Source organism: Schistocerca nitens, chromosome 6, assembly GCF_023898315.1.
Source record: "Schistocerca nitens isolate TAMUIC-IGC-003100 chromosome 6, iqSchNite1.1, whole genome shotgun sequence".
NCBI classification, from domain to species: Eukaryota; Metazoa; Arthropoda; class Insecta; order Orthoptera; family Acrididae; genus Schistocerca; species Schistocerca nitens.
In genome coordinates, this window is record NC_064619.1 from 70,147,756 (window position 1) to 70,174,506 (window position 26,751).

General features: G+C 44.5%; 1 protein-coding gene across 4 annotated transcripts in view; it reads left to right on the plus strand.

Annotated features, from left to right (window-relative positions):
• The window catches only part of LOC126262264 (lachesin-like), a 950,831-nt gene that overhangs the window by 366,189 nt on the left and 557,891 nt on the right, over positions 1-26,751 (plus strand). For all 4 annotated transcript variants that reach the window (XM_049958762.1, XM_049958764.1, XM_049958763.1 and 1 more), the window contains exon 2: positions 363-570. In XM_049958762.1, coding sequence (XP_049814719.1) covers positions 372-570 — 199 coding nt within the window. In that variant the 5' untranslated portion in view covers positions 363-371. The remainder of the gene's footprint in view (positions 1-362; positions 571-26,751) is intronic.

A 26,751-nucleotide genomic window follows, 5' to 3' on the forward strand; every position in this document is an offset into this window, starting at 1 on the left:
CAGTGTGTGTTCTTGTCTACGATAGCCGAATAAATTGACATACCTTCTGTCCGGGGATGCGAGCATAGCAAGCAAATCCGAAAGACTATATCATTTCCATTACTTCACGCTGAAAATATATTATGATTCAAATGGCTCTGAGCACTATGGGACTTAACATCGGAGGTCATCAGTCCCCTAGAACTTAGAACCACTTAAAACTAAGTAACCTTAGGGCATCACACACATCCATGCCCCCTCCAACCGTAGCGGTCACGCGGATCCAGATGTCTTGTACTCTTCTGGCAGTAGGGAACTGCCTAAAACTACTTCACATACCGACTGAGACGTTTACGCGAGGCGTGTCTTTTGTGTTGACGCAGGTGGCGTGGATGCACTTCGAGCAGTCGGCGATCCTGACGGTGCACAACCACGTGATCACGAGGAACCCCCGCATCTCCGTGACGCACGACAAGCACCGCACGTGGTTCCTGCACATCAGCAACGTGCAGGAGGAGGACAAGGGCCGCTACATGTGCCAGATCAACACCGTCACCGCCAAGACGCAGTTCGGCTACCTGCACGTCGTCGGTGAGTCTCCGCGGCCACAGCACTGCGCTGCCGTACCTGCACAGTAGCACGTCTTGTTTAAGGCACTATCTGCCTATGTAATAGTCGCGGTTTCTGTTTATGGCAGGCTAAGCAGAAGACCGAGCTTATTACTTTGTTCATGGGCAATATAGTTACTTTACTTTTACGAATTTGTGAACACTGGCGATTGCAGACAGTTTAAACGCTGAAGGTAACTCAAAAAGAAGCAAAACGCAATCCACTCACCTCTTGAAACCTTTATCCGTCTATTTCACAGCTCTGTTACATAGGAATCAACTTGTTGATCAGCGATACAATGATGCTGATGACGAAACTGTAGGTAATGAATATGTATCGTTGTTAAAGTCACAATGGTGTATTAACTTTTGCCTATTAATTCACTGCGACTAACACCGCATTTGAGTTAAGTATTTTTTTTTCTTTTCCCTCTTGCGCGTACAGCATTATACTAACTGACGATATGCAAGCTGTTGACAATGTGATCAGTTGGAAACGCTGCGATCTTATTATCATCTAACTGACACAAATACCAAAATTTCGGGTTTCAGCTTTTTCCTATACGGTTCCAACACGAACGGTGATATACACCATAGTGACCCATCGAGACTGCTGATTGAAATATAACACATATCATATTATGCGGCAAACATTTATGAAACGTCCCCTTAGAAAAATTTATGAATGACTATGCAGATAAACATCTTACGTTATTTGATTTTCAAACAGCTGAGCAAAACTGAACGTGCATAGACATTTCTCTCTTTACTTATTTAGATCATCAATAAACTGGCATTAAATATTTTTAGCGCAACGCAATCTGACTTTCATTAATCCCTACAAAAGAATGGCCCTGACTAACAATAACCTATAATAACTTTCATGAATCACTTACCTCACAAAAATCTTTGTTACTCAAACTACTGCAATACAGCGAGCGCCACTACTGCCGGCTTAATAGAGTTCAAAAGTCATAATATATATATATATATATATATATATGGTGGAGTTTTGAGAGCGGATGATCTGGACGTGTGTCCATCAGAGACAGTAAATTTGTAAGACTGGATGTCATGAACTGATATATATATATATATATATATATATATATATATATATATATATATATATATATATATATATATATATATATAATCAGTTCATGACATCCAGTCTTACAAATTTACTGTCTCTGATGGACACCCGTCCAGATCATCCGCTCTCAAAACTCCGCCATCTCTCTCCCCACATCCACCACTGCTGGCGGCTCACCTCCAACTGCGCAACGCTACGCGCTGTTAACAGCCAACTGCCCAACACTACAATAGCAAATTCCAACAATGCAAACCAGCCACAGACTGCACACAGCACAGTCAGTGATATTCATATAGAGCGCTACATGGCGTTACCAACATAAAAACCTGAACAGCCGACTTACACATTTTTATTGAAAGAGCTGCTGTAGCGGTTCTTTACAATGTCATCTAGGCCAAATATACATTTCAAATAAAAGGCTACAATTTTCAATAGAGTGAACAGAGGAAAGGCCACTGGACGTTTTTGGATACCAATACGAATCAACTTAGAGTATGTGAAAGAACCTGGTCCTCTTCTAGCGGCAGTATACCGTAAGGCGCTGGAGGACCGAAGCATTAATAACACTAGGAAAATCACAGGTTACACCGGTTTTCAAAAGGAGTCATCAGACTGACGCATAACACTACAGACCTAGATCGCTGATATTCGTCTCTTGCAGAATTTTGGAACACTTGTTGTACTCGCGTATTATGACATTTCTGGTGGCCGGAAATCTCTTTAGCAATCTACACGGTTTCGGAAAACAGCGTCAGTGTGAAACACAGCTCGCCATATAATTCTTAAAGCTTTCCCGGAGAGGCGTTGTCATGTTGATAAATCGGATTTCTGCCGGTTATTCGCGGCTTTCCTGCATGATATTTCAACTGCGTGACTCGCTGTCTTTTTCAGGTGCTGTCTTGTACTGATTCCAGTGTGGAACGAACCTGGCATTTATGCCTACGTTGTGCTAGGCGTTCCCTCTGCGGTCCGCGCCGCGTCGTGGCCCTCCGTCTGTGGTGTGCGCCGACCAATAGCAACGGCTGTAGCGTTTCCTTCTGGCTGCAGCTGTTCCGAACGCTGTGCGCGTACTTTGTGGTTATTATCCGTTGACAGTATAGCTGAATTAAGTCCTGAATGGCTTCACAGCTGTGCCAGACGTTTTATCTTCCGACTGTCGTCATTTGAGCCCTTCTATGAGTTAGTATGTCCTGTCACCGTACTGTGTCGTGTTAGGCGTCCCGTCCGAAGTTCTTGCCCCAGGAGCTCCTGGGAGAGTTGTGGCGTGTTTAATGCAGTTCTCATTTTAAATAATAAAAAAAAGATTTTTTGTTCTTGCACCAGTATGATGTTTTATTTCCATTCCCAGCCGAAAAGTAACTAGTATTTTGTTTCACCACATGGACGATGAATGATCTAGCACCTCACGACTCCAGAAAGTAACAAATGTAATGGAAGTAAAAAATGTGATGGAAGTAGTAATGCATCAATATTTTACCTGCCACACAAGATACAGTGATGTAACATGCTACTATTTTGCGTCTCAACGACCTGTAACTGAGAATACTGTTTGCATATGTGCAGTCCGCTACCCTTCAGCTGAGAGAGGAACTAAATAATTAGCAGAGCTGATAGACAGTTGATAAAAAAGTATGCAGTTTTGACCAACAAATCTTGGAATTTTAGTTAAAATTGCTGCTTGTGTCAAAAGATTACCTGAGTAACGGTCGTCTGTTACATTCCCTATCGATACTTTCTTTTTTCACTTGACCATATCCACTTCAATGTCTTTTCTAGACTTTTTCAGAAATTGGGTATATATTGGCTGTATCCTTATTAGTTTTATGAAGGTGTTTCATTATTTTTAAGCAGCTGTTTGCTTGTCATGTTGGTCATCCTCGATGTTACTAATAAAACTAATGCACGCTTGATCTTTAGCTTTTCTTGCAACTGTTTCCTTCTGGTTTCTTTTTGTGTTATTGTTCTGTGACCTTTTTAATATGTCTACATTTCGACCTGCGTGTATGCACTTAAAACTGCTGCACGTGAGTCAAGTGAGTTTGGGGATGCCTAGACCAGAGGCGGATTTTGATGAGAACGTGTTCTGAATCAAACAGGATGTGAGTAAAGGCGAAAGACATACTACATGTAAGATTTGCACACAAAATCTCATGAAAACGGCACGACATAGTCCTCCATTAACTGACGCGATTGCAAGGCTTTCCGCAGGTCATGTTTCTATTTCTATTCCTTGCAGAGCTGCCTCATTTTTAACATTTTTCAACAACCACAAATTTTAGATGCTTCCAATTAGTCCTCCTCTTGATTTTCAGTGCCCGCACTTCGCTTTCTTAGAATACTAGGAACGACTTCCTTTTTTCCATATCGTTGCCTAATAGTCGTAGGGCACTACTGTTCAAGAATGTTCCTCCAATCATTCAGCACTTTTGTTAAAATCTAACCAGCTTAATGGATAACCTGTTTGCTCCACATCAACCTCCTCTGCCATTTTTAATACACTTCGCGACATTTTCTGTCCGTCGTACGTAACTTCGGTGTACTTCTGTCATTTGTATGGCCGTTGTTCTATTTGTACATCATGCTAATCTCAATCCAATTACTTACAGTATTGACTGTATTTCTTGTTGTTAATGTTCTTAAAATTTCTTCACCTAACTCTAAGCTCGACCACTGCCTGACTCACAAACCCTCCGTCGCCGCTGTCCACTCAGCACCTAAGTTGCCCTGTCCTGTCCTGTCGTAATTATTTCCTTCTTAATTCCATTCCAATACTACTGAACGACTCTCTACGATTTTTGCATATACGTTTGGCCATTGGCTCAGAGAATTTCCACTGCATCTCGTTACCTGAAAAATTTTCGATGTTCTGTTTAACTGTCCACTGCTTTTCCTGTAATTCTGTTGCTAGTATGAATTTTATATCTGGTCTATTACGGCCTTCGTCAGTTATTTTCTACTTTCAGTTCCTCGTTTCTTAGTGTAATTCCTTTAGGTTTACTTGATGTAATTACACTCCACTACCCTTGATTCACTTCTGTGAAATCCAATAGTGTCTTTTCGGGATACTTCAATTCTGTTCGACTGATATTCCAAGTTAATGGCCGTCTCTGAGAGAATAGCAGTGTCAACGGCAACCTAAGAGTTTTGTACCTGCTTCCTGAAGTTATTTATGTTCCAAAGGGGTCTTTGATTTCCACTACTGCTTGCTCATATAACATTGTCTCCCTCTCTTCTCAACTATTTTCCTTTCATGTGCTTTGACTCTTACAACCGCAGTCTGGTTTCTGTACACGTTGTAGTTAACCTTTCGCTTCCCGTTTGTATCTCTGCTATCTTCAACATTTCAAGGAATATATTACATTCAGCATTTTCAAAGCAATTCTCTGAATCTACAGACCGTTTGCTCTACTATTTAAGATAATAATTCGAGTCAGTACGGCCTTTTGTACGAGGGTTGTTTTCTAAGTAAGGGCCGTTCGCGCGTATAGTCCCGTAGTTCGCGCGGACGCCGCAACAAGCCACCGCACCACTTGCCGGCATCCTTCCCGTTCACACTGATGCAAGTTGCAGCTCTGTAGCTGACGTGCACGCATCGCTGTGCTAATGTTTACGATTATTGAATCGCCCGCCGCGTGTGAGATACGGTCAGTGATACGTTTTTTGACCGCGAGAAGCCTATCAGCTGCAGAAATTCATCGTCAGTTAACAGAAGTTTATGGCTTGAATGCAATGAGTGAAGGTAAAGTGCGTCAATGGGTTAGAGAGTTTAAAAATGGCCGTCAAAACGTCCATGCCGAAGAACGCTCAGGCCGGCCCTCTGTGATCACTATGATTTGGTGGCTGCAGTCGAAACAAAGATTCGTGAGGACAGAAGATTCACAATTTCCACTCTTTCTTTGGGATTTCCACAAGTTTCAAGATCGGTTTTGTACAAAATTGTGTCTGAAAACCTAAACTTTAAGAAACTGTGTTCTCGGTGGGTACCCAGACTCCTCACAGAGGACCACAAAGGGAAGAGATTTGCCACTTCATTGGACTTTTTGATTCGTTACGAGGAAGAAGGGGACGACATGTTGAGTCAAATTGTCACTGGAGATGAAACATGGGTATCCCATATCACTCCCCAAAGCAAGCGACAATCGATGGAATAGCGACACACAACCTCACCCGTCAAGGTCAAAGCCAAACAGACGCTGTCAAAGTGCAAGATCATGGCAACTGTGTTCTGGGACCGGCGCGGTGTTTTGCTAGTGGACTTTATGCCACGAGGAACGACAATCAACTCAGATGGCTACTGTGCAACTCTAAAGAAGCTCCGCAGAGCAATTCAAAACAAAAGGCGCGGCATGCTGACAAAAGGAATTTTGCTCCTGCACGATAACGCTAGGCCTCACACCTCTCAAAAGACTCGGGATTTGATTGATTCTTTTGGCTGGGAAGTTTTGGACAATGCAGCATACAGCCCCGACCTTGCTCCTAGCGATTTTCACCTTTTCCGGTACCTGAAACACCATCTTGGCGGGCAGCGCTTCAATGACGACGATGAAGTGAAAGCGGCCGTGAACTCTTGGCTGTCGGAGCAGGCGGCCGAATTCTTTGAAGAGGGAATTAAAAACTTAGTTATACGGTATGACAAGTGCTTAAATAAACAAGGCAACTATGTAGAAAAATAGGTAAAAGTGTGTAGAATCAGAAAATAAAAGTTTTTTACAATAGTATTTGTATCTTTTTTAAATAATAAAGACGGCCCTTACTTAAAAAACAACCCTCGTATTACTGTTTTTCTCCAGATATCAAACTGCTCTTCATTGACGTCGGCTGCTACCAAATATTACCACTATAAGATAAAATATGTACCGTTCCTCACATTTGAATAACGAGACATATTTGAAGCCATGTGCAGAGCTGTGGCTCGTATCAAAAGCGTTTGATAGTATTTAGTTCTGTATGAATCCTCGTTGTACACACACCAAAAATTTTTTGCATCACCTCCGTTCCGAGAGTTCCGGAACCTGTACAGAAAACTGGAAAAGAGATCAACATAAGCACCATTTCCGCCCTTTTTACTGCTCATGAAAACCACACATCGCATGTTGTACCACCAAACAGGGAGACCTTCAGAGGTGGTGGTCCAGACTGCTGTACACACCGGTACCTCTAATACCCAGTAGCACGTCCTTTTGCATTGATGCATGCCGCAGTTCGTCTTGGCGAACTGTCCCCAAGTTTATCAAGGCACTGTTGGTCCAGATTGTCCCAGTCCTCAACTGCGATTAGGTGCAGATCCCTCAGAGTGCTTGGTGAGTCACGTTGTACATAAACAGCTCTTTTCAATCTATCCCAGGCATGTTCGATAGGATTCATGTCTGGAGAACATGCTGGCCACTCTAGCCGAGCGATGTCGTGATCTTGAAGAAAGTCATTCACAAGATTTGCAAGATGTAGCCGCGAATTTTCGTTCATGAAGACGAACGCCTCGATAATATGCTGCCGACATGGTTGCACTATCGGTCGGAGAATATCATTCACGTATCGTACAGCCGTCATGGCGCCTTCAATGACCACCAGCGTTATACATCGGCCCCACATAATGCCACCCCAAAACAGCAGGGAACCTCCACCTTGCTGCACTCGCTGGATGGTGTGTCTCAGGCGTTCAGCTTGACCGGGTTGCCTCCAAACACGTCTCCGACGATTGTCTGGCTGAAGATACATGCGACACTTATCGGTGAAGAGAACTTGATGCCAGTCCTGAGCGGTTCATTCGGCATGTTGCTGGACCCATCTGTACCGCGCTGCCTTGTGTCGTGGTTGCAAAGATGCAGCACGCCATAGTCGTAGGGAGTGAAATTCCGCGTAATGCAGCCTAACTGCGCACAGTTTGAGTCTTAACACGACGTCCTTTGGCTGCACGAAAAGAATTATTCAACATGGTGGCGTTGCTTTCTGGGCTCTTCCGAGCCATAATCCGTAGGTAGCGGTGATCCACTGCAGTAGTAGCTTTTGGGCAGCCCGAGCGAGACATGTCATCGACAGTTCCTGTCTGTCTGTATCTCCTCCATGCTCGAACAACATACCTTCGGTTCACTCCGAGACGCCTGGACACTTCCCTGATTGAGGGCCCTTCCTGACACAACGTAACAATGCTGACGCGATCGAACCGCGACATTGACCGTCTAGGCATGGTTGAAGTACTGGTAACACGAGTCGTGTACCTCCTTCCTGGTATAATGACTGGAACTGATAGGCTGTCGGACCCCCCTCCGTCCAGTAGGCGTTGCTCATGCATGGTTGCCGGCCGGAGTGGCCGTGCGGTTCTAGGCGCTACAGTCTGGAGCCGAGCGACCGCTACGGTCGCAGTTTCGAATTCTGCCTCGGGCATGGATGTGTGTGATGTCCTTAGGTTAGTTCGGTTTAATTAGTTCTAAGTTCTAGGCGACTGATGATCTCAGAAGTTAAGTCGCATAGTGCTCAGAGCCATTTGAACCATTTGAACCATGCATGGTTGTTTACATCTCTGAGCCGGTTTAGTGACGTCTCTGAAAATTCATAGGGACTTTGTCTGTGGTACAATATCCACAGTCAACGTATGTCTTCAGGAGTTCTGCGAACTGGAGTGATGCAAAACTTTTTTATGTTTGTATAAAGCCGTATTACTTGACGTAACTCAAGTCGTTTCCTATCATAACGCAGCCAGCACCTGTCATACCATTAAATGGTTATAATATTACAGCCTTACCCATCTGATTAGAAATTTTTGTCCTCTCTCTCCATTTTACTTCACAAGTTGCTATGTAGTCTAACTGGATCTTTCTCAGGAGATAACTGCGTCAGTGAATGACGATGGAGGCATTTCTGATCGCTGAATTGTTGTACCCGTTGGATAATATGAATTGGCAGTACACCAGAGGTATGAGGAATACTCGATGAAATTGTTAGGTAATTTGAAAGTACATAAGATGTGAAATTTAGCACTCACGCTTGCCATCTCATGTCTCCAACCCGGGTTGACATCAATTAGAATTGCTTGAAGGTTGCGGGTACGATAATCCATGCTGCTTCCAGTCTACGTTAGTCTTCACCAGTGGTAGAGGATGGGCGAATGGTGGCTTGCTGGCAATCTCTCGGGAACCATATTTTTTGTATGGGTGAGGAGGGTGAGGAATGTGCTGGCCAAGGAGACGGTTCACCACTGGCTATATCGAGGAAGTCAAGAACCAGGGGCAACATCGCGATCTGGCGATATCTTCATAAGATGTTAGACCACAGGGGCAACTAATACAGGATACAGCCATCGGCCATAGCACATCAAAACTGTAATGGTTGCCGTCTAAATTACCAGCTAAGAGAACCAGAGGCAATTATTATAATTTCGTGTTAATCACTGGTCAGGAGCATGTCTTTCAATTGGACGCCACTTTGCTGACTTGCATGTAACTACAGTTATAGAGCCGAATGAAGTGGCTCTATAGTTTCAAGTGTAAACCCAATCTCATGTCGTTCCTGCTGACTCCTTACGCTGTTGAAAAGTCAAGGCTCGATTAGAGGTGGACTGAAGATTCCTATGGTCCAGACAGAGATTCGATCTCGCGATCCCACGGTATCTAGGCTCGCGCTTTACCACTGGACCACCAGGCCCAACAACCAAATGTGATAGGGCTGCGCAGCTAATGCGTACGATCATCCCAGCTACTGAGTCTGAACGATGATGACAAATGGAAACTGGCAACGTTCATTGTCCTTGGAATCTTTTCATATGGATGCATCAGCCATGATAACATACTAGGACTAGGATTCTATATAACAAGACGAGGTGCTGCCCCACATGTGTCCGGTGTTGTCGTGGAGCATACCACTGCTCGTGCAGGAAAGGAATCTGCAACATGGTCGCCGTGACGACAGTCAGCGATTCGCCGTATTTCGTCTCACTGTCCATGTGGATAGCTGTCCCACAGCAGACAAACCCATTTACTGACGTTAGGTTACGATCCGGTACTGTAATCAAACCACACGCCAGTCCTCTCTGGCGCTAGACGCATGGGGCCGTTGCTCTCCAGCAGCGCATTGAGTGTGGCCCTCCTGAACTCATCGATTCCATAGTCAGTCGTTCGACCCCCAAGCGCACGATGGACGGTATCACAGAACGAGAAGCTGGAACGATCCTGCTGCTATCGAATTCCGACGTAGATGTAGACACAGAAGTTTCTCATTTGTAGACCAGATATAACACGATCTTCTCAAAAACCACCACATTAACATCAGGATGAGAAATCGGCGGCGTAATCTTTCTGTACGTACAGAATTAAATGGTGGGACCGCTACCTGATTGGCCGAGCAGTTCTAGGCGCTACAGTGTGGAACCGAGCGACCGTTTCGGTCGCAGGTTCGAATCCTGCCTCGGGCATGGATGTGTGTGATGTCCTTAGGTTAGTTAGGTTTAAGTACTTCTAAGTTCTGGGGGACTGAATACCTCCGAAGTTAAGTCCCATAGTGCTCAGAGTCATTTGAACCATTTTGCGCTACCTGCAGTGTACGGAGCTCCAAGAATGCTGATCAGCTGTATTCCCGAGCATGTTCTACACTTTATGCCAATTAGACGTTTGGTGCATGCCGTCTTCAGAGTGTTGGAATTCTGATGCCCAGCAGTATAGTCGTGCCAACGAAACAGTTGCCGCTGTTTAAAGGACTGACCAGTCAACCCACTGCAGTGCAGGCATCCTGCTGAGCGCGTACGGCGGGTGGCTGAGTGGAGGGGGAGTCGGGGCCGTGTTAGCAGGCAGAGCAGAGGCGGGCGGCCGCCCGCGCCTGGGAATTGTTTTAAAGCAGAGTTAGCGGCCGGTGGAACTCAAAGTCCCGCTAATCCGCAGCCCTCTGGCAGCGCGGCGCCAGCCAGGCCGGACAGAGTGGGGCGGGGATTTGGGGCGCGCCACGCGGCCGCTTTCTGCGCCTCTCTCCCGCGCAGCGCCTGCCGCCAGCTCACGTGTCATCGGCTGCGGCTCGGCTGCCGTACTGAGTGCTGCTGTGAACTGCGGATTCCCATTCTGTTGGCTCCAGAGTAACTCCAAACACCCAAACGTTTTGCAGCGCGTCAATCTCCAAGCTGCCTCCTTGCACGCCCGTACACTTCTCGTCATCCTTTATGCTGTTTCCATAAACGAGAGTTGGCGTCACTGACAGCACCAATTCAACGTCACACTTATTGGCTGTGTATCCGGCGTTGCTCGGGTACGTGTTTATTGTTATCTTCTGTCAGTCCACCTCCTTCTTCCCTGTCTCTCTACCCCCCCCCCCCCACTCTCTCTCTCTCTCTCTGTTTCATATATCCCCCACTATCTGCCCATCTCCTCCCACTCCTCTCTCTGTCCATCTCCTCCCCCTTATCTCAGTCTACTTTCTCCTCCTTCCTCTATCCATCTGCTCCTATACCCTCTGTCACTCTCCTCCTCCCCTGTGCCGGCCGCGGTGGTCTAGCGGTTCTAGGCGCTCAGTCCGGAACCGCGAGACTGCTACGGTCGCAGGTTCGAATCCTGCCTCGGGCATGGATGTGTGTGATGTCCTTAGGTTAGTTAGGTTTCAGTAGTTCTAAGTTATAGGGGACTGATGACCACAGATGTTAAGTCCCATAGTGCTCAGAGCCATTTGAACCATCCTCCTCCCCTCTTTAATTCCATTTCCTCCTCTTTCTGTCTCTGTCCATTTCCTTCGCCATCTCTCTCTGTCCAGCTATTTCTCTCACCTCTCCCTAATTATCTCCTACCCTTTCCTTTCTGTGTTCATCTCGTGCTCTTCCTTCTAACTGTCGTTGTCCTCCTCTTCCCTTTGTATGTCCACTTTCTCCTCCACTTTCTGTTCATCTCCTCCTGCCCCCTGTCTCTGCTTATCTGTTCCTGCCACTATCGCTATCCATCTCCCCCTTTTTTCTTTCTCTTTCCATCTCAGCCTCCCCACTCTCTCCGTCCATTTTCCCCTTCCCTATCACAGTCCTTCTCTTCTCCCCTTTTTTTCTCTACGTCAGCACGCTCACCTCAATAGGAGGTTGGTGGTTCTGCACCAGACAGCATTTCTTTCCCAAGTCTGCAATTAATATTTTCCAAATTTGAGTGAAATAGTTCCGGAGGTTAAGGATGAGGTTTTTACCCTTGTCTTTGTCAGCATACGCACCAGTCAAATACATTTCACATTTATTTAACACATTTCACTCCTACTTGTACACATCTTTCACCTCTATGTCGAGCGAATTTAACCCTGTACTTTCGATTTCAGACAGCTGAATATTTATTACGTCATATCCCCGGAACTATGTGCTGTACAGTGACATAATTTTGTTGGTACACCTAATGGTATAGGTGTCTACAGTCTGTGAAAGTGTTGTGAATGGAGTTAGTAGTAAAGAAGCAACAAATGGAAACTTCATGCTTCACGCGACGGCTCTACTGCATTAACAGCGAAAATATGATAACAGATTAAAGTTTGTCCTTTCATATTTTTCGGGCGTTGTGAGCGACTAAAAATTTTGTAAAGGTTTGATATTATGTGTAAAGTAAGTTGCAAGTTCCTAAATGCTTCTATTCTCAAATACTGGCTGACTAAAATATCGGTTTTCGTGTGTCGTGGATTTCACTGCGTTTTCACCCCCACCCCCACCATTTTGATAAGTGGGTGGTACTTACTCTCAGCGTGATCATTTGCCGACACTAAGTAATACGTGTATCAAGTTTGATAGAAATCGGTCCAGTGGGATAGGAGGGGATATGGGTCATACATAAGCATATACACCAATTTTTACAATTGGTGTGGATATGATGCTGGAAAGAATTTTAAATTGTTGATTTCCATAAATAAAAGAGGAACCTCCTGATATTTCTACCACATAAATGCTTAGGCTCAAAAATATTCTTCACTTAGGAAGAAAAAGAGAGGATCATTGAAATTGCCCATCGTACTTCCGTGACGTCGGGAATACCCCTGCAGTAATTGATACGTACTTTTTTTTTAATTTTGGGGAACGAGATTATACAACTTAATGCGTGTGTCTCATTTTAGTAAAGCATTTTGCTGATTAATATCCCATAAATGAAATTCCTTGTCAGGTATAAACCCGAAGACGGCACAAAAAGTTTCTCATGGTAGCTCCCAAGAGACATCACTTCAAAGCCGTACAAAACTGTCTGTAGTGTTCGTTAAGGCTTCATTTCATCAAGGTAGATAGTCCACAACTTTCTTTCAATCTGCCATATCTTGCTGATCCCATACACTGGTGATTATATTCAGAGGGATATACGTAATGGCGGGAACATTGCATACATTTCACCCGCTGTTCCAAATACCTCTTGGCATTTGCTATTGGATTAAGATCCGGTGACTTAGCTGGTCCGGCCGTGGTGGCCAAGCGGTTAAAGGCGCTACAGTCTGGAACCGCGCGGCCGCTACGGTCGCAGGTTCGAATCCTGCCTCGGGCATGGATGTGTGTGATGTCCTTAGGTTAGTTAGGTTTAATTAGTTCTAAGTTCTAGGCGACTCATGACCGCAGAAGTTAAGTCGCATAGTGCTCAGAGCCACTTAGCTGGTTGGTCGAGATGCGCGGGAGTGCCGCACTGACCATCAAATCAGGAACGCATGCGTGTTATGCTATTGTGGACAACGGGAGTGTCCATAGCTTACCCATCACTAAGATATAGAGGAAAGGGTAACACTTTGTCACCGAGAATGCAGAAATGCTTTCGTTCACGGTGACCTGAATGAATTTACTAATGTCATGGTATGTAAAACACATCCAAAACGTCAGGCAACCACCTCTGGCGTTGACAGCACCCTCCAAAACCTCTGGCTTTGACAGCACCCTCCAAGAACTGCCGATTGAACACCTCGATGGGCTCGTGTCGTGTGGAAACTACCACACCTGTGAGTCATCGGACTGCACTATATGCCTCCAAGTCATTACAGTCCAGTATCCAGCTGAGTGGTCAGCGTGACGGAATGTCAATCCTAAGGGCCCGGGTTCGATTCCCGGCTGGGGCGGAGATTTTCTCCGCTCAGGGACTGTGTGTTGTGTTGTCCTAATCATCATCATTTCATCTCCATCGACGCGCAGGTCGCCGAAGTGGCATCAAATCGAAAGACCTGCACCAGGCGAACGGTCTACCCGACGGGAGGCCATCGCCACACGACATTTCATTTCAGCCAGTGAAGAACTGAAGCCCCGTTGTGGCTGTTGGCAGAAGCGGTTTGCGAGTTATCCGTCTCCAAAGGTAACTGCATCCCTTTCCCCTCCTGAGCTCGTCGGAACACAATTGATCCCTTCTGCCATTTTGCCACGTCAACACGTCGAGCCATTTGAAGGCGCTGAATCCGTACAACGGACCGGCAATTCCACTCATTTTCACTGCCATGATTTACGCCAGTGATGGATGCTGACTTGACCGATTGGTACCACTTTCGCACCTTCAACGCCGTTCCAAAGGGACCAGCGTGCTGATTCAAGTGGGTGAGTAACAGTTGGCCTAGTAAGGTTGTAACTCGATGTGCTACAACGGCTGCAAAAACAAGACACACGAAGGCACGGAAGATGTCCTATGCGCCGATTCACAAACGTAATCCAAGGAAGGGTTAGTTTAAGACTTACAGTAAAGGGTGAATAAGATCGACCAGCCGCAAGCTGCATCAATCGTACTACACGTCGTCTATATAAGCTTTCCACAGCCTAGACAGAGAAATTGCACTCAAAAATAAATAAATAAATAAAATTATACACAATAAACAACACACCAAGACGGAATTGCGCAAATTGGTCACAAACTGATATTCATACAGGCATCACAGGAAAATAAGAAATTGTAAACTTTCATTGCCGATGGATGAATGCGCGACGCTTCAGAGCAGTCAACCCTGTTGCTTGTAGCGATAGTAAACAGGGGGCATATGGATAAAGTATATCGAATTTCATTCCGCATACTCAGAAAGACAGTAACCATGCCTCACAGAGAGGCGCGTGAAGAATATAAGCAGATATCAGAGTTTGAGACAGCACATGTAGTTGGGCTGACAGAAGCTGGTTGGAGTAATAGGCGAATCGCTAGACATTTGAACAAGACTGGATGTCACTCTTCAGCGACATTGGCAGGAATGGATCAAACATGGCCGAATCAGAGTCAAGAAGGAAGCGGTCGAGCTAGAGGGATGACAGAACATCAGGACTGAGCAGTCGTCAGAGGGACACTCAAAGCCCCGAATTCATTATTAGCATCGATCCAACGTGCGACTTGAGCATTAGTGACCACAAGGACAATTAGGCGGCTCACAGAATAATGGCTCTGATCACTATGGGACTTAACATCTGTGGTCATCAGTCCCCTAGAACTTAGAACTACTTAAACCTAACTAACCTAAGGACATCAAACATATCCATGCCCGAGGCAGGATTCGCACCTGCGCCCGTAGCAGTCGCGCGGTTCCGGACTGAGCGCTTGGAATCCCTTGCGCCGACTACAATTGACCTCTGTATACCGAGAAGCTCGTTTGCAGTGGTGTCGAGCACATTGGGACTGGAATCTCATTGACTGGAGTAGACCTTTCTTCAGTGATGGTTCCCAATACTATATGCGCCGCAGTGACCAGCGAAGAAGTGTCTGGGCAGACCCTGAGTAGCGGTGGGATACCAACCTGACTGTCGCCCGCCATATGGCCCGACAGCCAAAAAATTGGATCAAATGGCTCTGAGCACTATACGACTTAGCTTCTGAGGTCATCAGTCTCCTAGAACTTAGAAATAATTAAACCTAGCTAACCTAAGGACATCACACACATCCATTCCCGAGGCAGGATTCGAACCTGCGACCGTAGCGGTCACTCGGTTCCAGACTGTAGCGTCTAGAACCGCACGGCCACTCCGGCCGGCCCCAACAGCCAGGAATGCCATTTTTTCTTAAAGTAGGATCGCTTTGCTTGTCATTCATGGCACCATTACAGTACAGTGGTACGTCGACACGGATCTACGCCCTCGTCTTTTTTATCCTATGGGACTGAACTGCTAAGGCACCAGTCCCTAAGCTTACACACTACTTAACCTAAGTTAACCTGAGGACAAACACACACACCCATGCCCGAGGGAGGACTCGAACCTCTGCCGAGACCAGCTGCACAGTCCATGACTGCAGCACCTTAGACCGCTCAGGTAATCCCGCACAGCACGCCCTCTTCTGTTGGCATTCATGACAAGCCATCCTGGGCTTACATTTAAGTAAGACAATGCCCGACTTGTCTTCGTGCTTACTAAACCTCACCTCTGACAGCGAAGTCGCCAGCCAGCTAAGTATTTTGACTATCTAACGCACTAGTTGGACAGAATTTGGTCCAATACCCCTCAAGAGGACATCATACACCTCTATTAATCAATTTCTAGCCAAACAACTGCATGCATAAGGGCCACATGTGGACCAGCGCGTTGTTGACTTGATCAATTTGTGAAACTCTTTCTCCTGAACGAATCATCCACGTTTTCTGCAACTTTTGCCTGTATATGCTGTAGTGGATGATGCCAGGAGGTGCCTGACACCAAATGTATGAGGATGACCAAATGTGCCGGCCGGTTGTGGCCGTGCGGTTCTAGACGCTTCAGTCTGGAACCGCGTGACCGCTTCGGTCGCAGGTTCGAATCCTGCCTCGGGAATGGATGTCTGTGGTGTCCTTAGGTTATTTAGGTTTAAGTAGTTCTAAGTTCTAGGAGACTGATGACCACAAATGTTAAGTCTCATAGTGTTCAGAGCAATTTGAACCATTTGACCAAATGTAGGGGGAAGAGGTAGAAGGCTCCATATTAAGACTCATCCAAGTTTTCCTAATGATTTATTTATCTCCACTACAGTGCCCCATTCACCTCGGTCCACATCACACGTTCCTGCAATGCTGAGGCCATCGCCCCAGCGACCCAGTGTAACGCACTGCTGTGTGTTGGCCTTGTAGGGCCATGTCGTCAGGGCTGCACCTGCAGCTGGCTCAGCAGTCTTCTTCTCCCGTTGACTCAGCGCTGCTCTGCTGGGAACCGATGAGCGGTCCACTGCTTCCTTCCTCGCTGGCGTAGCCGAGATTGGAGTGACCACAAGCGACTATGAATCTGCATCCGAATCTGTGGTCCTCGCCTCAGGATGCCTCCAGCGTGCGTTGGGAGCCAATCAGACTGCCCGCTGCAGCACGCCATGGAGTGGCCCACCACTGGCGGGCTATGAACCCCACGTTGGCCTCAGAGGGTCGAACCAGCGACCCACCGTGGAGTAGAACACTGGCGCGTCATCTGCTGCTGCGTGGTGTGGTGTGACATGCCCCACCATCCAGGAGAGGTGCAGCACTTGAATGCCCCTCTTTGGCCTCAGAGGGTCGAACCAGTGACCCACCGTAGACTGGAATGCTGGTGCCGCATCTGCTGCTGCATGTAGCTGGTGGTGTGACATGCCCCGCCATCCAAGAGAGCTTTCACACTTCATGTCTTGTTAGAAAACCGGCGCCTGTTTATATGTGACTGTGCACCTCTGTCTTGTTAATGCACCACTCTGAGTCACGTACGCACAACACCTGGGTTGCACTAGTGGGCCCCTTCTGCTTGTAACATGCGTCATGCATACCGCTGCATTTACCTTTTGAGCGGTTCAACGGCCCTGTGGTCTCCATTCTACTTCGTAACTGCTGTTCAGCATAACTTACTGTCAACAAACCCGCGCCTGGCTGTAACTTGTGCGATCAGAAATGTTGCACCGAATCTAACTTTCCTGTCTTATTTTTTTGTCTTGGGGTGTATTTATGGAGCTGCAGTACCAGGGGAACGTTGCAAGCTTGTAATTCAGTCAGAAATGAACAGAAAATTACGATATTTATGTATTTATTCCTTTGCGCAACGAGACTGTGAGAACATGTTGACTGCCATGTAATGAGCCCATAACATACTCATCGTCCACCCACTCCCTCTCCCCTGGCCACTAACCAAAGATGTAAGTGATTGTTACCGTTACGCCACTTTTATTGTAACTGTACCGTTTTCAGGCAGTGTTCGGGCACATGAGTTCTGTTGTGAATATTACTGAAATATCGGCATGTGCCTCCGCGATATGCGCTCTTACAGCTTATTCATAGGTACGAAGAACTTGTGCCATCTGTAATATATAAAATGTAATAGTCGAGGTCACTATTTCTGCTCTGCTTGTTTAAGTATAGCATTAGGTTGAAATGGATGAAAATTGTATACACAGATGTAGGAGGCAGAAAGTGCTCAAAGTGCATTTCAGAACGAAACGAAACTACGTTGTCAGAATATTTCGGTGGTAAAGGATGGTAACTAAGAGACTTGGCGAAACGTAGCTGCACACCGATCAGCCCATTCCGCTGGTAACTTCGTTACTTAACTATGCTGCATTCATTTTTTTGTTTTCTTTCCACATTGTCTTGTGGCGCAATAAAAATTATTTTTTAATTAGTAGTGAAATGTACAGTGTAATTTCTTTATTTTTATGTTCTGAACAATAGATTCCAAGGCCAGTTTGAGTTGTCCAGAAAGTAAACTTATATAAACAAGAATGTAAAATAGAACCAAAAAATAGAAATCATCACGCCCAATCTTTTACAAGTAGGCAATTGAACTGATTAAATTTCTGGTCTGTTTTCATGGTTTCATTTAGGTGAATCTTGCAACTTAGACGTGAGAGTGTTATCACAATGTGCACCAGAATAAAAACTGTCTTTAAGAGGGTATAAATCCTAATATCTTCTCTGACAAAGGAGATACCCATACAAATGACTGAAGTAGAGTCAATCGTGTATTATCAGTCACGGGGTAGGTTCCTCTGAATGGAATCTACGAGTATTAACAAGTTCTTATGAATGAAGTCGTACTAACAGAATCACTAACTGTTTTCCAAGTTCGCCTAGCAACACCAGATGACTAACAACTGCAAAAGCGGTTGCAAAGGTATTGCTTATTGGTCCTATTCAATTCGTACAGAAAGTCTTCCTATTTACGTTTTCTTACGTCTCGAATGAGGCTCGTGAGCACAGAGAAAATTAACATGTATTTCGGTAAATTTACTGAACGAATCCCACTGAGTAAAAAATGAAAACATTTCTTCGTAGTTGTTTGGTACGTCACACATTTAACCTGGGTTCGATCTTCCGTGGAGATTATTTTTCTGTAACGGTAGCAACGGTTCCATTTAGCCTAACGAGGCAAATGAGAATATTCTTGAAAATTGGAGGCCCTGGTGACTATAGTCGACGATATTAGTGAGGTCTGTAGTGAGATGATGACATGGCCTCTGATCTTACAGTTGTTTAAGGCCTATTATAATGGATTCACATTGACACGAAAAGGTTTTTGAAATATAGAATAAAGCAATAAAATGAATAGCCAAAAGATGAGTACCATGCGAAGTAGTCACATGCTGAAGAGGTGAGCTTCTTACGTGAAGACAAATAAATTAAGACAGAATTTAATGATTGTCGGTATATTAACGTAGACACCGTTACCATCCCGGACCATTACGTCGTGCCATTCGCTGGAATATTTGTTACTGATACGCTGCAAATATAGTAACAGCAGAAGGAGAATGGAAAAGTATTGGACAGTCGCATCAATAGGATGCATGATTATCATTTCTGTCTTTGTTCAATATGAAATTTCCACATGTAGTCAAAAACGTAGAGATAACTTCATCAAACACAGGCGCTATTTTTGGAAAACAACGATAGTAACATGTTCGATATCTACCGCATTAATGTACTGTTAGCCGGCCGCGGTGGTCTCGCGGTTCTAGGCGCGCAGTCCGGAACCGTGCGACTGCTACGGTCGCAGGTTCGAATCCTGCCTCGGGCATGGATGTGTGTGATGTCCTTAGGTTAGTTAGGTTTAAGTAGTTCTAAGTTCTAGGGGACTGATAACCACAGTAGTTGAGTCCCATAGTGCTCAGAGCCATTTAGCCAATGTACTGTTCAGTGAAATGTGACGTTTCAAGAACGTTCAATAAATCTACGAGAGCAAGAGGAATTATGTTTACGATTGCTACGAGTTGTATATATACATATCAAAAAAAGTTATGCATCACCACGTTTCCCAGAACTCCTGAAGACAGGCGTTCACTGCCGATATTGTTTCACAGCCACAGTCCCTTTGACTGTTCAGAGATGTCACTAAACCCGCCCAAAGATGAAAACAATCGTGCATGAGCAGTGCCCATTAGATGGAGGGGTTCCGACAGCCGATCAGTAGGAGGTACACGGCTCGTGTTGTCAATAAAAGGGGCGGAATTGAAGTTTATGTTGATCTCTATTCCAATTTTCTGTACAGGTTCCGGAACTCTCGGAACCGAGGTGATGCAAAACTTTTTTATGTATGTGTCTATATGCTCCCAAATCTAACATAAAGCTATTTTCAGATGCGGGAAAGAATCACTTTCTCCAGAAATTCCTTGGCAATGTAGCTTAAAACTGTTTCTTGTGTGGATAGGCCTGCGCACGAAATTATGGATTAGGGGTATGGGTGTGGGGGGGTGTAACACCTCCGTTTATTTATCCCGACCTGATCTGATCGAACAGCAGCCCAATAATTATTATTAATGTGACCGAGTACCTAATGGGGCTGGCAATCGGAATTGACTGCTACGGAAGTTATTACTTTCCAGTTCGCCCTTCTCAATACTGTAATAATGAAATGTCTGGTAACAAGAAAAACACCAACACAGTTTCACTAATTACGAAACTATATTTGTCTCAAAAACACAAAAAGGAGGAGACAGCCACTGCCTTCGTCATACATATCTAATTACGGCTAATCTTAGCACAGGCTTCTTCATTTTCCATTATCATCACACGCTAATCCATCACTGCATCCAACACTGCAATCCAACACTACAATCCAAGGTGATGCCGGCGCGGTAGACGCGAAACCAAAATATCGGCCCTAGAAATGTCACTGACCACTTCCGTAATGATACTTCTTCACTTTCCCGGTATTATTTCTAGTACAAAGGGGTCTAACCACGGCGATGGCGACTCCCTTCTCCGTTAAAGCCTTGCATTACAACAACTAGCCTCCACACACCTCTACCCGCAACATGGCACTGGCTCAACTCCACACTCACTCTCGCAACACGACACAATCGACTGTTCGCCCTATCGACCTGTGCCCAGTGCAAATTTATAGCAATGGCCTACAGACCCCTTTCCATCCCCGCCCTCGAAAACTTCTTTGGAGCCTCTGGCGTAAAAGAATCGGCAAAGGAATTAAATATTATTACATTTGAACAAAACACACAGTGTAAATAATTAATGAAATTACAATTCACCAAATAATCCCTCGACTCCGGTAGTGGGCTGCCTCCACTATAATTTTCTACAAAAGGTTATTACATCTCACAAACATGGCATTGTCCAAATCACAATTTTTTATCAAGCAGCAATAATCCTCTATAGTCCATACTGAATGTCACACACAACATACAATCAAAAATTATTACGTGAACACATGACATATGAGTTATTATCTTACTAATTAGTTGTTACAGGTTTTACACCCATTCTTAGGTAATCGTCGATATGAAATATGAAGTTCTAGTTATAATACATCAGAAAATACAATGCAAATAAACATTCCCCTTTTTCAAATGTCCGTTTAACAACTAAATGTTCTAAACATGTCTTAGTAGGTTTATTCTGGTCCTTGTCGCTCTCACTCCTGACTGGACCTCATCTGGAGTGTTATTCAGTTTTCCGGTCTCTCCGCCTCTTCTATATGCACTGTGTCATTCATTCGCCTATCCCTTCCTCTCTCATGATCTCTTGGTTCTTCACTCCTTCTCCAATCATTTCTATATTGCCGTTTACCACCATGGTTCCTATACTTATGGCCACCACCTCTTCCTCTATAATCAGACGAATTATTAAAATGATTCCTTTGGTCACTACGTCCCTCTCGGTTTTGATCATTAGCTTGATTGTGTTCCTGTGATCGAACAGATTCCAGCTGTTCCAGTATCTCCATCAAGGCCTCCCTATCTTTAATTAGGCTCCCGGATACAGTTTCTTGCATTCTCCGGCTCAATCTTCTTTTTATCACTGATATCATTATGTCGTCACTCAGGGGTTGTTCCAGGATCTCGTTCAATTCCCACAAATGTTCGGCAAACTCTCTCAACGTTCCTCTCCATGTATTAAGTGACTTGCGGTGTAGTAGGTCCTCAAGTGCTGCACACTGATGACTTTTGGACCAGTATTTCTTCAAGAATTCCCATTCAAACTGATCATAACTAGTAGTCCCTTCCTTCTTCCTGACTCCCCAAGTGAGGGCCTCACCTTCCATCCTATCTATTGCAAATTGAATCTTGTCTCCGTCTTTGAAATGTGCTGGGAAAACTCCTTTTAATCATTTCATAAATATCATTGGGTGCAACCCTCCTTTCGGTTTAAACTTCTGCCCTGTATTATTCTGGACGTACCAATTATCACTGCTCATCAAGGTAACGACTCTAGCTTCCCCAACGGTTAAAGTGGCATTGCTAATTCGTTTATCAATTTCTTCTGTCTCGCTCTCCAATTGTTGCACTCCCTGTTGTAATTGCCTGACCTCCATTGCAACCCTCTTCTCGTTGCATGGCTATAGCATTTCTCAAATTGACAGCCAGTTGGTTTTCCCTATCTCCTATCCCCTTAACCGCATCATTGCATTGTTTCTGCACCTGCATCACCTCGGCGATTCGATGATTGCAATTTGTTTCCACTTCGGTGATCCTTTCTCCCAATTCAGCTTTAGTCTCTTAAATATCCTTTTCTATCTATTTTGTTAACTTTCCTCCCATCTTCTCCACGTCTCCCTGGACTTGGTCTAAGCTCTTCTGTAGCTTACTCTCTCTCTCGTTGATGTCCATCTTCAGTTGTTCTTGTAACTCCTGCATTTCCTTCTTCAGATTATATTCTATCTTCATTTGGGTTGTTTTGATCTCTTGTGCTAGAGTTTCCTTAAATGATTTTTCTAAGCTTTCTCTAGTTTCTTGTAAACCTTTCTCTAATGGTTTGCGGAATATTTCTTCCCTTTCTCTAGTTTCTTGTAAACCTTTCTCTAATGATTTGCGGAATATTTCTTCCCTTTTTCTTGTTGCCTTGGTTTCCTTTAACAAGTCTGCTAACATCGACCGTATATCCTCACCCTCTGAAACTGGCTTATCTCTCGTCATTTGCCCTGGTGTCTCAGGGTAACTGGTTGAATGTGCTAATGGGACAATCCATAATCACTGATTCCTGAATCATCTCTGTCTTCCAGTCCTATCCCTTTCCTTTCAGCTACTGCCTCACAAACCTCCTGCTTATCTTCGGTAGACATGTTTGGTTTATTTTTAATGCACAGGCAAGTAATATAAAATAACCTCTAGTAACCCAAAACACTCCTAATTACCGCAAAACTAATCAAACAGTATCTCCAGTTAATCCCAAAATTTATACAATCCGTATGAGTACTGAACATAACGACTCTCAAAACCTAATAATTTCAAATATCAATTTTCACATACACAGTTTATGTAAAATGTTTTAAATAAGACAAATCACACCTTTCATTAAATCTATGAATGTAAAATCCCCAAAAACAATGAGTATATCTGTATAATCACCATTTAGACAGCGCAGCATGCATCAATAAGTATGCTATATTTCAGAGTATGTTTCGCAAACTTTTCGGAAATAACTGTAATTGGGCACTTCTCCTAAGGTGAAACACAGTTTAAAACTGTTTATTTATCGTGAAGACAGTATACTGCAATTTAATGTTATGCTAATCAGTTGTCTTCACTCACCAACTGACGTTACCACGAGTCGCGATGTTTTGACGTTTGAAGTGGGCATGGCGCTGTACTGCCGCCGGAGCCACGTGAAGTCGCGCTGAAGATCTGTGGCGAGTCGTCGTAGTTCTCAGTCGGCCGCTCCGTGGCGCTGCAGGCGGGCGTAGTTTGTAGTTCGGCCGCTAGATGCCAAGTTGGCGCTCGGTGTCTCGAAGTCGCGCTGATCACTGTAAGTGTAGTGCGTCTGCGCCTGCCCTACTGCTTGCACAGGTAGTTGGGATGACGTGTGAAATCACCTCGTGGATTGAAGCTCTTTGGCGCAGCTGCTGCATGGGTCTGCGTGACGTCATTCAACAATTGCGTCGCCACATAAATTGTCACCTGCATAACAGTTAATGGGTCCACATGAATTTGCTCGATTTTCATTATTCAAAAAGCAATTTCGATCATAACATTACTAGTAAACTCTTCTTTAAAGCTTTCGTGACGAATTCTTGGTTCGTTTTCTTGTGGTAATGTTCACATGTGTCTTTCTTTGGTGTTCACATTTCACAGCTTTTCGCGCGGATTTAAGCGTTTGCACATTATAACACAGTTTATCGACACTATTACTCTTATCTAATATGGCAGAAAAGCAGTTTATTTGCAATCGTAAGATGCTATTACTTCGTATTGTTCAAGATGCATTGTTTCTTGTCGCGATTTTAAAGTTTATATTCTGTCTTCATCCGAAATTGAAAAATATTTTCTCGCATAAAGCAAGATAAAATTACCTATTGTTCATTCTATTTGTCCGAAGATTGCACTTGTCCTTTCACAATAAGCCAAGGTGTAACACCTCCGATTATTTATCCCGACCTGATCTGATCGAATAGCAGCCCAATAATTATTATTAATGTGACCGTGTACCTAATGGGGCTGGCAATCGGAATTGACTGCTACGGAGTTGTTACTTTCCAGTTTGCCCTTCTCAATACTGTAATAATGAAATGTCTGCTAACAAGAAAAACACCAACACAGTTTCACTAATTACGAACCTATATTCGTCTCAAAAACACAAAAAGGAGGAGATAGTCACTGCCTTCGTCATAGATATCTAAATACGGCTAATCTCAGCACAGGCTTCTTCATTTTCCATTATGATCACACGCTAATCCATCACTGCATCCAACACTGCAATCCAACACTACAATCCAAGGTGATGCTGGCGCGGTAGACGCGAAACCAAAATATCGGCCCTAGAAATGTCACTGACCACTTCCGTAATGATACTTCTTCACTTTCCCGGTATTGTTTCTAGTACAAAGGGGTCTAACCACGGCGATGGCGACTCCCTTCTCCGTTAAAGCCTTGCATTTCAACAACTGCCTCCACACACCTCTACCCACAACATGGCCCTCGCTCAACTCCACACTCGCTCTCGCAACACGACACAATCGATTGTTCGCCCTATCGACCTGTGCCGAGTGCAAATTTATAGTAAGGGCCTACATACCCCTTACAGGGGCGGGGGGAACAACAACACTTGTTTCCAACTAAACTTGTGAACTATGATTTTATATCGTAAGAGTTCAGTACGATTAATCTATACACACAGAATTTCATTTTACGACTGATTTCCCGGTAACCGTTACGTTTCACGCTTTTGATTTTGTGACATTTTCTTAATCAAGCTGTATGTGTAGCATAACAGAGGGTGCCCTGTTTTACAAGGCACAGTTAAGTGAAGTCCTGTAAGACGGAGAGGAAATGTTCCGAATCAGCGCATGCATCCGGGCCAAAGGGGGTTCAGCGTCGTATTGATAAGTGGCCTACACGGACCAGCTCTTTGTAAATGTGGCTCAAGTCTGTCATCACTGAAACAATATCACACGTCAACTGAGGGGCGCCAGCCGGTTTTCATGTAGACAGGGGCAAAACTGTTTCCCCCTTTACATATGATTTCGAAATTTTAAGGATATTTTTAATCTGAGTTTCCCTACCGTTTACGTTATTTTCTGTAGCTCCCATGATTAGCCTTATTCTATCAATAAACTATTTTCCTGTCATCAAAAATTGTCTGAGCACTCGTCATGCAGTGAACACAAATGGTTTTGAACTAACGATTCGAAAAGAAGTAGATCATTAGATTGAACTGTGCAAAGTTGTTCTGATTGACATTCACTTGGGATTGGGGGGGGGGGGCACTTTATTGCACGCTCCTAACAACATTGGGTTGTGTAGTAACTTCGAGTGAATGTTTCATGTGATATCGCCCCATTTGGGAGTGCACGTGTCCCTGGCGCCCACGCTGCTTCAGACAAGGTACAGAAGCTGCAGGTTTTCATGACAGTAGGGGCAAAACATTTTCTCTACAAATGCGATTTATAAACCCTGAGTATGCCGCCATCTGCTCATCATCATATACATATCGGGTGTCTCTCCTGAAAGTCGTCAGGACCATATTGTCTGGAGGTTCTGTAGATATCAACAATTTAGTTTAGCACCGTGCAGCTGGAGTCAGGCCAGGCAATTGCTCTTCGTCGTGTCTTTCATATGACGCACAGCGTCAACACAAAGAGCCTGACTGTTTTCCATTATAAACAAAATGATTTTTAAATGCTGATTTTATATGTCCATTCGACAGAGCGCTCCGAATTCAGCCTAGTCAGACATTCGTTTTCTTTATGTGTATTAAAAGGAACAGTTAAATACGAATAATAAACAGCAAGTCAGCAGCGATTTACAAGTAAACCTATGCAGAGGATACCCTTCGATTTTGATCGGCTTTGAATATGTTGTAGTTAACAGCAGAATAAGAGACACACTTTAAAAAAAAAAAAAAAAAAAAAAAAAAAAAAGACCTCTCGAGGAAAATTGAGTTTCATATTTCTGAATGAATACTGTTGAGTCGGTAACAGATATAAGAAATTTCAAATGAAAAGTCTAACGTTTTTAATGTAAGTTTATAAAGATGCACCCAGGTCTGCCGAAGGAGTTATTTTCTTCTAAATCCCCCGCTATTTTGTTTTTCATTTCGACATTTGACGAATAGCAAAAGGTATAGTATCTTTAAGTTCCACCCGGCCATTTTTAAACTATGTGCACTGTAAGGGTTTTCTTCATTTTCACGCAAAATGTAATGCATTGGTCTGTCAGGCAGAACATAGCAACTAGGCTGGCTGAACATTGACGCGCCGGCAGCGGTGGCCGAACGGTTCTAGGGGCTTCAGTCCGGAACTGCGTGACTGCTACGGTCTCAGGTTCGAATGCTGCCTCGGGCATG